At 39.9% G+C, this 13,190-nt stretch overlaps 1 protein-coding gene across 1 annotated transcript in view; it reads right to left on the minus strand.

Annotated features, from left to right (window-relative positions):
- Window positions 1-13,190, minus strand: part of LOC306984752 (synaptic vesicle glycoprotein 2C) — a 52,188-nt gene that overhangs the window by 12,443 nt on the left and 26,555 nt on the right. The window contains exons 3-5 of the mRNA XM_079586408.1: window positions 11,233-11,413; window positions 8,711-8,862; window positions 1,897-2,030 (exon numbers count right to left, since the gene is read on the minus strand). Of these exons, the coding sequence (XP_079442534.1) occupies window positions 1,897-2,030; window positions 8,711-8,862; window positions 11,233-11,413 (467 nt within the window). The remainder of the gene's footprint in view (window positions 1-1,896; window positions 2,031-8,710; window positions 8,863-11,232; window positions 11,414-13,190) is intronic.

Consider the following 13,190-nt stretch of genomic DNA (forward strand, 5'->3'; position numbering starts at 1 on the left):
TGAGGATTTGCAAAAACGATCCGTTTTGTGCCTGGCCCTTTAAATGCAAATGAGCTGCTCCAGAGGGCGGAGCTTCAAGAGCTCATGTGTGTGTATTAGCAGCTGCGATTACCTCACACACACACTAAAATGACAGAAACTGTTCTGCCTTTAATGTTAAACCGGAGTCAGACAAAGATGGAGAGACTCAAGAAGAAGTGACAAAATGTAGAAGCAACAGGACGTCTCTGAATGGTTAGTTGATGAGTTTATGTTGCTGATGTGGAGTTAACTATCTTCAATTAGCATATTCTGTCATGATAATCTATAAATCGCTCGTATAGGAACTGTTGTGAGATGCACACAGAGTGACTTTCTATTGCATATGAAAAGATGGATGCTAAAGTTTGAGCTGACTCACAAATGTGCTCGACTACAACAACTCTTCCTCTTCTCAACATGGACTGTGTGTTCAGGGGGCGGGGCTTATGTCAATTTTAGGGTTGGTGATGTCACTAACCCGGGAGGAATGTCGTGTAGTCTCTACCAGCCGTTTGTTGTAGTCCTTTTCTTTAAAAGCAAATATCTCCCTTTGCTTTGAACTTTGAGCGTTGTAACTTTGCAGATGTTGTTTATGATCAAACAGCAACATTACACACTAACTACAGTTAGAAAAGTAAAATCATGCTTTACCACCCCTTTAATGAGTAATGCATGTGTTTTGGGATTTATGTGCGTTAAACCATTCAGAGTCTCATCTCTCATTCCCTTTAAATGCCAGTTGCGCTCGCGCCATGGCGGATTCGCCATTTACATGACGGAATTTGATAGTGGAAAGACCGAACGCGTCTCCAGAGCGCAAAAGGATCTGCTCGTGCGCGAGGTTAAAGCGCGCAAGCAGACCATCAACGGGACAAGCCGGACTCCACCATATCTTTATGCACACAATAATAATCTCTTACATTGTAATCCTTTTATTTGAAATATTTGGCATGTTTGTGTGCTGCTGCGTCCCTGTGTGTGTAATAAGAAGAGTGTACGTGCGTTGTGGACCCGCCTATAGGCGCACATTACTAACGCGCTCTATAAATAACAAAAAATAATATTGCGCCATTGACTTTAGACCAGGTTTCATACTTGCGTTTCGCTTGCCCATAAGTGTGTATGTTCTTTCAGCCGAACACAATCAGAGTTATATTCAAAAATATCCTGGCTCTTCCAAACTTTATCATGGCAGTGAATGGTACCATTTTTTTTTTTTTACAAAAAAAGCGCATCCATCCATCATAAAAGTTAATTAACCAGCGGGTTATGAAGGCCTTCTGAAGTGAAGCCATGCGTTTTGTAAGAAAAATATTCATAATATTAACTTTCTAAGCTATAATCATAGTTTCCAGTAACAGATATCCGCGCGTTCACGAGAGAGTTGAGTCCTGGCGCATGACGTATGATGTAGGCTTAGCGTTAGCTTAGGTGAGAGGAGACGCCGCTCGCGGTTCAAACAAACACTTTGTTAATCTCGATTTCTCACAGCGTGTGTGTTTTCAGTGCGAGTCGGAGTGAACTGTAGTGCTAATAGAGTCTCATGAACGTGCACAGAAGATCAGGTCAAGAAATGCATTCAAGAATACATTACATTTCAGTTCAAACCTCTCATATACCATCAGCACACATAGAATATACAGCGTGGGAAGATTCTGAGATACTTGTGTCTTTTTTAAAAAGCTTGATGCTGGTCGCTATTAAAATTTTAAACAAATTATCCTTTTGAGGTCCATAAAATAAAACAAGGGCATACGGCATTAGAACAACACCAGGGTGAGTAAAGGGTGTTGAGGGTGAGTTTTCATTTTAGGGTGAACTATTCTTTTAAATAACACAGTTTGGCACACATGTGATCATGCAGACTTTCATTACCTCCAGGAAGAAGCGTGGACTCTCCGGCATGAACGTGAGCGCAACGACCGCAGAGACACAGGGCAGCGCGCAGACCACCACAAACACACGCCAACTGTGGAACTGGTACGCTGAACCCATACTGAAGCTCCAGCCTACACACACACACGCACGCACGCACGCACGCACGCACGCACGCACGCACGCACGCACGCACGCACGCACGCACGCACGCACGCACGCACGCACGCACGCACGCACGCACGCACACACACACACACACACACACACACACACACACACACACACACACACACACACACACACACACACACACACACACACACACACAGAGAGAGAACATTAAACAACCATAAACAGCTGCGGATAAAAACTTTTACATTTATTCCTTACATTCGATTCTGCCCAAAACCACTTACATATGAGAGAAAACACATTGTTCAGAAGAAAATGTAGATGAAGAATAAGTCAAAAACATGTTTGTTCTGTGTTGCACATGAAATTCAACTTTATCCAGTTGTTTGAAATTTATTGACACTAATGTGAATTTGTTTCTGTTCAATTTAAAAGCACAAAACACCTCTAACAAAGTTCTGTGGCATTACCATGATAAAATGATCAGATAATACTATTGTACTTTGATATACACCATAATTGATTACCGTTATATACCATCATGGTATTTACATGATAGTCTAAGATACTTCAAAGAATATAATGGTGCAATCATTTCGTAAAATAGTATTAAGATTGTACCTCGTCCAAAAAACACGGTATTACTATGTTAACATCCCCAGAACAATGGTATTTAAAAGAGTGTGTGTAAAGTAATGTGAATAGTACAATATTATTTTAAGTATTTGAAATAGAATATTATTATTTACAATAATAACCCTGCACAGTACCATGGTGTGTTTTGGTTTTGTTGATGACGCAAGCAAATGCGGTTCAGTCCAACACAAAATACACAAGTGATTTCCACAAAAGCCTCTGCAACTAAATTTCACAGTGAATAAGTTTGTTTGGTGTGTAGTGTGTGTGTGTGTGTGTGTGTGTGTGTGTGTGTGTGTGTGTGTGAAGAGGAGTCGATTAAGAATGCCTGCAGGAGTAATACTGCTGAAAGAAAACACTCTCGCTGAAAAATAATCATTAAAGTTGGTATCATTTTCCACATGGCTGCTGCTCTCTGACGCTGCGGAGAATGTCTAGAGGCGGAGCGGCACCATATGGTGTGTGTGTGTGTGTGTGTTTTATTCAGAAACTGAGAAACAGTGAGCGATGGAGCTGAGCAAGATGCTTACAGGACAGCTGCGGGGGAACGGAGAGGAACAAACGGAGACGCCCTGGAGGACAGAAAGGCCTTAGACCAGAAAAAGAAGCTTAAAGGGAAACTCTGTCATCATTCACTCACTTCAGACACAAATGGAGTTCAGCAGAATGTTCACGCTGCTCTTTTCAATACAATGACGGTGGATGAGGACTGGTGCTGATGAGCTCCAGAAAACACCAGAAAAGTAGTTCATATGATTTGTACACCATAATATGTGTCAAAAGCTGACAGTTTGTTTAGCGAAGTATGCTGAAGAGAAAGTTAGAAGTATGATGATAGGATTGTGTGTGAACTTTCTGTAAACTCCCTTTCAAATAATTGTTTTCCCCCTTTCAAGTACAAAGTCTTCAAAGCAAATGAAACGGACCTGAACTGAACGGAACTGAACGAACGGAACTGAACGGAACTGAACGAACGGAACTGAAGTGAACTGACCTGAACTGACTTGAACGGAACTAAACTGAGCGGAACTGAACGAACGGAACTGAACTGACCTGAACTGACTTGAACGGAACTAAACTGAGCGGAACTGAACGAACGGAACGGAACTGACCTGACCTGAACTGAATGGAACTAAACTGAGCGGAACTGAACGGAACTGAACGAACGGAACTGAACGAACGGAACTGAACTGAACTGAATAGAACTGACCTGAACTGAATGGAACTAAACTGAGCGGAACTGAACGGAACTGAACGAACGGAACTGAACGTACGGAACGAATGGAACTGAACGGAACTGAACTGACCTGACCTGAACTGAATGGAACTAAACTGAGCGGAACTGAACGGAACTGAACGAACGGAACTGAACGAACGGAACTGAACGAACGGAACTGAACGAACGGAACTGAACGAACGGAACTGAACTGAATAGAACTGACCTGAACTGAATGGAACTAAACTGAACTGAATGGAACTAAACTGAACTGAATGGAACTGAACGGAACTGAACGAACGGAACTGAACGAACGGAACTGACCTGACCTGAACTGAATGGAACTAAACTGAGCGGAACTGAACGGAACTGAACGAACGGAACTGAACGAACGGAACTGAACGAACGGAACTGAACTAAACTGAATAGAACTAAACTGAACTGAATAGAACTGAACTGAGCGAACGGAACGGACCTGACCGGAACGAAAATGAACGAAAATGAACGAAACTGAACTGAACTGAATAGAACTGACCTGAACTGAATGGAACTAAACTGAGCGGAACTGAACGGAACTGAACGAACGGAACTGAACGAACGGAACTGAACGGAACTGACCTGACCTGAACTGAATGGAACTAAACTGAGCGGAACTGAACGGAACTGAACGAACGGAACTGAACGAACGGAACTGAACGAACGGAACTGAACGAACGGAACTGAACGAACGGAACTGAACTGAACTGAATAGAACTGACCTGAACTGAATGGAACTAAACTGAACTGAATGGAACTAAACTGAACTGAATGGAACTGAACGGAACTGAACGAACGGAACTGAACGAACGGAACTGACCTGACCTGAACTGATTGGAACTAAACTGAGCGGAACTGAACGGAACTGAACGAACGGAACTGAACGAACGGAACTGAACGAACGGAACTGAACTAAACTGAATAGAACTAAACTGAACTGAATAGAACTGAACTGAGCGAACGGAACGGACCTGACCGGAACGAAAATGAACGAAACTGAGCTGAATGAAACTGAATGAAACGAAATTAAACTGAAGTAAACTAAACTAAACTATATAATCTGGAAGCAAGTTTCACATAAAACATGTATGGAATAAATATTTTAATTGATATGAAAATAATGATAATTACATACATACAAACTATATAAAATACAATATATATATATAATCAGCAAGTTAAAAAATTACACACACATAGGCCTATATAATATGTATTGGATCATCAGAAAGGTCAGCAGCAAAGACATCGATTAATAAAGTGAGATTAAATACATAAAGTATATTTGTGTAACTTAACATTTAATTATTGCAGTTTTGTGTTATTTTGTTATTGTGTAGTTCACTGTTTATATTATTTTCAAGGAATATATATATAATGTAGTTATAGCTATTTATTTATTTTTCTATGTGTTGTCCTTAGTGCTGGTCATATTTACACCCTTTGCAGTTTGCTGACGATGCAAAAACGCACTGTATGAGCGGTAATATCACACACACACACACACACACACACACACACACACACACACACACACACACACACACACACACACACACACACACACACACACACACACACACACACACAGTAGTCTCAGAGCACTAATGTCTTCTAATGCAATTACTCTCTCTCGGCTGTAAGAGGCCGTAGGGGACACACAGAAACATCACCACAGAAACCAGTTATTACATCCTTAAAACCTGCGCACTCACAACCTCTCTCTCTTACGCTGCATACTATATCCATCATAAACAATATACAAGATCAGAAATACTGTGTCCTGAATGATAGCACACTATGGGAATAGTGAGCCAAACGTGCTCAGACGGTTTCATGTACACTAATATCTCAGGGACTGGACACACAATGGCATTCTCAGTTTAACACTTTTAAGTCTCATTTAAAAGTATAATGTTCATCTCAGATTTTTCTCCTAAAATTCCTCAAAGTAAATTCCTCAAGTAAGTCCTAAACCCTATACCAACATGTATTTGAAATACATTTATTTCATAATATAAATAAGTGTTCTTCAAATCCATGAACATATTTACTGAAATATCGTTTGAACCTTACTGATATAAATATTATAGTTAAACTCTATGTGGAGTACCGGTACTTCTTTATTGCACTGTGGTGGAAGTTTTATGATATTCAATTCATTGATCTTTAGTAAAATATAGATTTCAAAGAATGTCACATGTGTGACTCTCACTTGTAGTGAGAGAAGATTCTGTTTATGTACCTGGGGAGGCAGAAGGGAGAGACACTCCAGAGAACAGACGAACAAGGACCTCTGACTTAGATGGCCAACTAATGTTATGGCTTCCTTGTCTATGGAAAACTACCGGATGGAAAACTACTGGGGGGGGGAGGCTTTGGGGGGAAGAAGGCCTTGAAACTAAGATAAAAGCTAGTTGAGTCTGTCCGAGGGGGTGTCACTCTTCTGCACGGGGTAACAACTGTGTATTAGACTGCTCCTATTCTTGCAAGAATAAATACTTCTATTTTTATAATTTGACTCTGAGTGTCTCTTACGCAGTGATGTTTGTTTGATGAATTTTTGCCACAACAGCACAATGCACTTTTTTGGTTATTAAAAAACAACAAAGCCCAGGTGAGAAAAAGTAATGCAAAAAGTTACATACTTTCCATAAAAAGTAGCTAAGTAATTAAATGAGTTACTTTTTTAGGGAGTAAAGCCATATTTATATATTTATGTATAAACACACACACACACACACACACACACACACACAAATAAATAAATAAATAAACCAAATGTAAATAGGTTTCATATATAAACCCTAAAGACTGAGTTCATTATGTGGCGTCTCACACAGATGTGTTTACTCCAGACGGATCAATATCTGGCACATGTGCTCACATAAAGAGAGAGCAAGTCTGGAACACTTTTTGGCAGTGGCAATAATAATGTGTGTGTGTGTGTGTGTGTGTGTGTGTGTGTGTGTGTGTGTGTGTGTGTGTGTGTGTGTGTGTGTGTGTGGAATAACCCCACGGGTGCGTGTTTATCAGTCACCATAGAGAATCTCATTATATAGATTATGTGTGTAATGGAGTGTGTTCATGGACCGCTGACTCTAGAGAGACACACCAGCACAACACAGTGAATAACGCAGCGCATCGGTATTCACCGCAGCTCCAGCTTCCTTCACAAACTAGCTAAACCAGAGCTCAACAACTGAACATTGAACATATTTACGGCTATACTACTTAATTGAGGAACAATGATCATATTAACCATCATCACAGATGGCATCCGTGTCAACTAGCATAGACGAGTGCTAAACATTAATAATCTTAACACCAGCTAACAAAAGACTAGCATCACCTGTCTAAAAGTAAAAGTTTCTACTTCAGAACAAAAGTTGGAGGACGTGCAGAACACACACACACACACACACACACACACACACTGTCTGAAGTCCTTCACCTGCCTCTCTCCCGCTCCTGCAGTGATGAAGGCATTGCGGCAGAACGGTTCAGCTCACGCCACTGCCTCCTGACCACAGAAACAGTGCTAAAACAAGACACGCTAATCAATTGACCTCAATTACCAGCACAGTATCTCGCAGAACACCAGCAGGCCCCGTATATCTGCGCTTGTTTACACTCCCGCGGAAAATTACCCATCATCCTCTCATAATGAGATGATGAAGGACAGAGAGGCTTTCTGTTCAGCAGAAGAGCTCGAAAGGCTTCCCGGAGGATCAGTTATGGGATATCAGCACAGACATTTCTCGCATTCTCAACAAATTGCCTCTTGTTCGGTGCTGATATGTGATATGCTAGCAGAATTTTATTTAAAGGGCTGGTAAAATGCCATTTTCAAGATATAAAATAAATCTCTGATGTCCCCAGAGTGTGTGTGTGAAGTTTTAGCACAAAATACCTCACAGATATTTTTATATAGCATGTTAAAGTTTCACTTTTTGAGGGTTTGCAAAAACGCACGTTTTGTGCCTGGCCCTTTAAATGCAAATGAGCTGCTGCAGAGGGCGGAGCTTCAAGAGCTCATGTGTGTGTGTTAGCAGCTGCGATTACCTCGCACACACACACTAAAATGACAGAAACTGTTCTGCCTTTAATGTTAAAACGGAGTCAGACAAAGATGGAGAGACTCAAGAAGAAGTGACAACATGTAGAAGCAACAGGACGTCTCTGAATGGTTAGTTGATGAGTTTATGTTGCTGATGTGGAGTTAACTATCTTCAATTAGCATATTCTGTCATGATAATCTATAAACCACTCGTATAGGAACTGTTGTGAGATAGAGAGTGACTTTCTATTGCATGTGAAAAGATGGATGCTAAAGTTTGAGCTGACTCACAAATGTGCTCGACTACAACAACTCTTTCTCTTCTCAACATGGACTGTGTGTTCAGGGGGCGGGGCTTATGTAAATGTTAGGGTTGGTGATGTCACTAACCCGGGAGGAATGTCGTGTAGTTCCTACCAGCCGTTTGTTGTAGTCCTTTTCTTTAAAAGCAAATATCTCCCTTTGCTTTGAACTTTGAGCGTTGTAACTTTGCAGATGTTGTTTATGATCAAACAGCAACATTACACACTAACTAAAGCTAGAAAAGTGGAATCATACTCAACCACCCCTTTAAACTGAAAACAAATCTGAAATCATGTCAATGCAAAGCATCCTTACAGATCACTGTTTCGACTGTTTCTGGAAGTGAAAGCTGCTCAGTCGTTGGGTTAAGGGCTGGATATAGAGTCGTAGAGGAGCTTTATGATTGGTCGGTTGGTGCTGTCACTCACCATAGTGTGGTATGATGGCCCAGGCCATGGCCGAGGCGTAGATCCCGCCCACCATCCAGAACATGCAGAGCCAGCTCAGGTGTTCCCCACGCTTCTCACGGGCCAGACACTCCGCAAAGTAGGAGAACACGATGGGAACCGCCCCGCCAATCCTGCAAAGGAGTGTGGGAAATCAAGAATTTGTTTTATTTCTCATATATATATTTTTTAATGAATCATTTTTATTTCTTTAAAAAATAACATTTGCAAATATATTTTAAGATTTATTCAATTGTTTTGAAAGAAGTCTCTTCTGCTCACCAAGGCTGCATTTATTTGGGGGGAAAAATACAGTAAAATAGTGAAATATTATTATAATTTAAAATAGCTGTTATATATACTGAATATATTGTCAAATGTAATTTATTCCTGTGATCAAAGCTGCATTTTCAGCATCATTACTCCAGTCTTCAGTGTCACATGACCCTTCAGAAATGATTTATTATTATTATCAGTGTTGAAAAATATTTTTGTGGAAACCATGGACATTTTTTTTGTATAGAAATGTTCAAAATAACAGCATTTATTTGAAATACATTATTTGGTAACATTATAAATCTCTTTACTAACACTTTTGACTTCACTGATATATACTGTATATGTGTGTGTGTGTGTTTGTGTTCATTATTAGCTTGCTTACATCGATACATTTAATCAAATAATCCCCAAATAAAACAAGTATCAAAAATGATTGAAGGGGATTCATTCCCACGGGATTCCTTTGCGCTATTTTTTAACACCAACTAAATTACACAAATAAATGCATAAATGTGAATCAATTTCATCAAATAAAAAATGAATAAATTGTCTTATGCTCCTCCTTAGTGATGCATCTAGCTATTTTTGTGCCTCTAGTGTGTGTTGCAGTCTGTGTGACCTCTGACCCCCGGCCTCTGGAGTCACTGCACTGCTGCAACCCTCTCTCCTCTTACATTACCGGTCTGTGCCAGGAGGTTAAAACAACGGTGACATTGCAGAAGTGCTTGAAGAGAGACAGAGGAACAGTGTGTGTGTGTGTGTGTGTGTGGGTTTTATTCTCAGACAGCAGACATGATAGAGTTGTGCTGTATTCAGGATATTCCTACGGCATATTTCCAGCTTCTGAAGTGGTCCAATAATCAGAAGATGACTCAAAAGGAGCAAAAATGTCAACGCTAGCATTTGTTTTGCAGGTTTATGATTATCAGAAAATATTATTTCAGTGTTTTACACACTTTATCTGGCTCTAAAAATATTTGCAAAACAGATTCACTTATCATGCACCATTGAATCACTGATGCATTCATTTTCTTAACAATAACTGTTTATTATTAACTACTTGCATGGCATCATACATCCACATCACATCACATCACATCACATCACATCAAAGGCTGATTTCAAGTCTGGTCCAAATAATCCCAGACGGCAAAAGAGTGTCAGCCCAGATCCGGATCCACATCTGGTAATGGGCCGACACTATAAGATACTGTCTGGGTTCAAGTTGAGCAAACATGAAATTATAAATACCAGTGGGAACCTCAGGATTTTCTTTCAATTTAATGTTAAAAGTCACTATAAATCAGTCATGTGTGGTGTGACGTTCTGAAGAGAGAAACAATGACTCTGGCATCGATTATTCCCCCTAATGTCATTCCAAACCAATAAGACTTTTGGGTTACACTTTATTTCGATAGTCCACTTTAGACACTCTACTGACTATAACTTTGCACCTACATGTCAACTAACTCTCATTAGAGTATAAGTAGACTGTTAGGTTAGGGTTCGGGTTAGTAGAATAAACATGTGACCCTGGACCACAAAACCAGTCACATGGGTAATTTTTTTTTAATTGAGATCTATACATAATCTAAAAGCTGAATAAATAAGCTTTCCATTGATGTGTGGTTTGTTAGGATAGGACAATATTTGGTCGAGATACAACTATTGAAAATCTGGAATCTGACGGTGCAAAAAATCGAAACATTGAGAAAATCGTCTTTAAAGTTGTGCATTTATGTTCACGATTGTGCTGCATTCACTCACAAAAATACATGTTTTATATATTTACGGTAGGACATTTACTAAATATCTTCATGGATCATGATCTTTACTTAATATCCTAATGATTTTTGACATAAAAGAAAATTTATCATTTTGACCCATACAATGTATTGTTGGCTATTGCCACAGATATACCCGTGCGACTCCAGACTGGTTTTGTGATCCAAGGTCACATATGTACTTACAAAAGTTACTTATAGTTACTTATAGTCAGTAGAATGATTGTTGAGGAGCATCCAAATAAAGTGTTAGCCAAAAATCGTACAGGTTTGGCCGAGTAATCAATGGCATAATTTTATTTTTGAGTGTGGACTATCCCTTTAAGAACGCTCTGGATAACAGTTCCCACACGGCATTAGCTAAGTAAAGGAAAGATCATCAAAGCCGAAGATGGATGGTTTCCTCCATTCATCCTCATGGAAAATGAGCGAGAGACTCACCCGAATCCCGAGAGCATCCTGCAGAAGAGGAAGGTGCCGTAGCCCTGGACGAAGGACGAGAGGAAGGAGAAGAAGCCGTTGACTGACATACACACCAGCAGACACTGCCGCCGGCCCACCTTATCTGACAGCCCGCCCCAGAAGAACGCTCCCACCATCATGCCCAGGTACACCACGCTGCCTGCAGAGGGAATAGCAGTTCACAATATTATTGACCTGCAGGAGCACAAATGCATTACTTCTAGCACTCATATTTAGATCTAGTGATTTGAACAAAGCCAAATTATAAGTCTTAATGTAGTAAGTTTATTGCCTTTACAACTTCACAGGCTATTTCATGGTAGATAGAGATTCAACATTAAACACACATATTTAATCAAATTCAACTTAGTGAAAAAATTTGTTTTATATGCATAACAACTCTATAAAATATTCCTTAATTGTGCATGTGATACAAATTGTAAAAGTTTTTTGGGGGCCATCTTACAAAACAATGATTACCTGATTATAATTGGCATCTCTTAAAGCAGAATACAAATACAATAATAAGAACTCGAGAAGAAGTTGCTTACACTTTCTTTTTCTTTTCTTTTTTTAAAGAGGGCAATTAATGTATCAATGTAACACTAACAAAAATGAACCATGTTTCCTTGGCTTTTGGCTTGCTTAGTTGGGGACGTTTATTAATTCAACAATATTATTGATCTGCCTTACTTATGGTGGACGATGACGCAATTTTCTTCTAGAAACAAACGTTGTTGTATTATTTTCATGTTATCACTGTGAAGCTGCTTTGATGCAATCTGTACTGTAAAAAGCACTATATAAATAAAGGTGACGTGATTTGACCATCATGAAACCACATACTACACACATACACACACTCATTCTTGTACGTCATCTATCTTTGTGAGGACATTCACTGACACAATGCAATCTCTTTTCACCCTGACCTGACCCGAATTAAAGGGGTGGTTGATTATGATTTGACTTTTCTAACTTTAGTTAGTGTGTAATGTTGCTGTTTGATCATAAACAACAACGCTCAAAGTTCAAAGCAAAGGGAGATATTTTCTATTACAGAAGTCGCTTTTTAAGGAATGGTAGGAACTACACAATATTCCTCCAGGGTTAGTGACTCCCTCTGTGCCGGGAGCAGCAGCTCATTTGCATTTAATGGGACACAAACAAAACGAGTGTGGGGTATTTTGAGCTAAAACTTCACATACACACTCTGGGGACGTCAGAGACTTATTTAACATCTTGTGAAAAGGGCATTATATCACCCCTTTAACTCCCAAAAAAAGGTAGTGACAACCACGTTTACAAAAGTTCTACGCAGTGTGTACAGAACCAAACTCAACAACTAGCTCTAAATGACGTATTTTAACCATAGACTGTATAAAACAATGTCCGTGACGTCACCCGTAGGTTTCTGAAGAGCATTTTTGAAGCCCAAAGTGGGCGGGGACGGCCGTCGCCATCTTGACAGTGTGTCACTCACGGATAAACGAAAATGGGCAAAGAGGCGGATTAGCTGAGCTGACGTGACGCTAACAGACAGCAGACAAACGGCTAGTAGTGACAGCAGCGGCAATCCACCTGTCACTCAAGTGACCACGCCCTTAATTATGCAAAACTTTAAGGCTTAATATAATTTAAACAGATGAGTTATAAAAAAATGCACCTCCCTCACAGTTGTCATGAAGGGCAAAATTAGCTATATAGACCAAAACCACTTTTTCTACCAGGCTGTAAACATGTTTTTTTCTGCTGTAAAGTTGGGCATTTTAACATGGGGGTCTATCTATCTTTTGGAGCCTGTCTCTAGTGGCCAGTCGATGAATTGCAGTTTAAGTCACTTCAGTGTTGGGTTCAAGAGAGAGACCGGAAAGTTGCCGCTCGATTTTAACGTGAATCAGAGATGTTTCTCTTTTCTGCAAGAAATCTCAGGTAAA

Source organism: Phoxinus phoxinus (assembly GCF_949152265.1).
Source record: "Phoxinus phoxinus genome assembly, chromosome: 17".
NCBI lineage: Eukaryota > Metazoa > Chordata > Actinopteri > Cypriniformes > Leuciscidae > Phoxinus > Phoxinus phoxinus.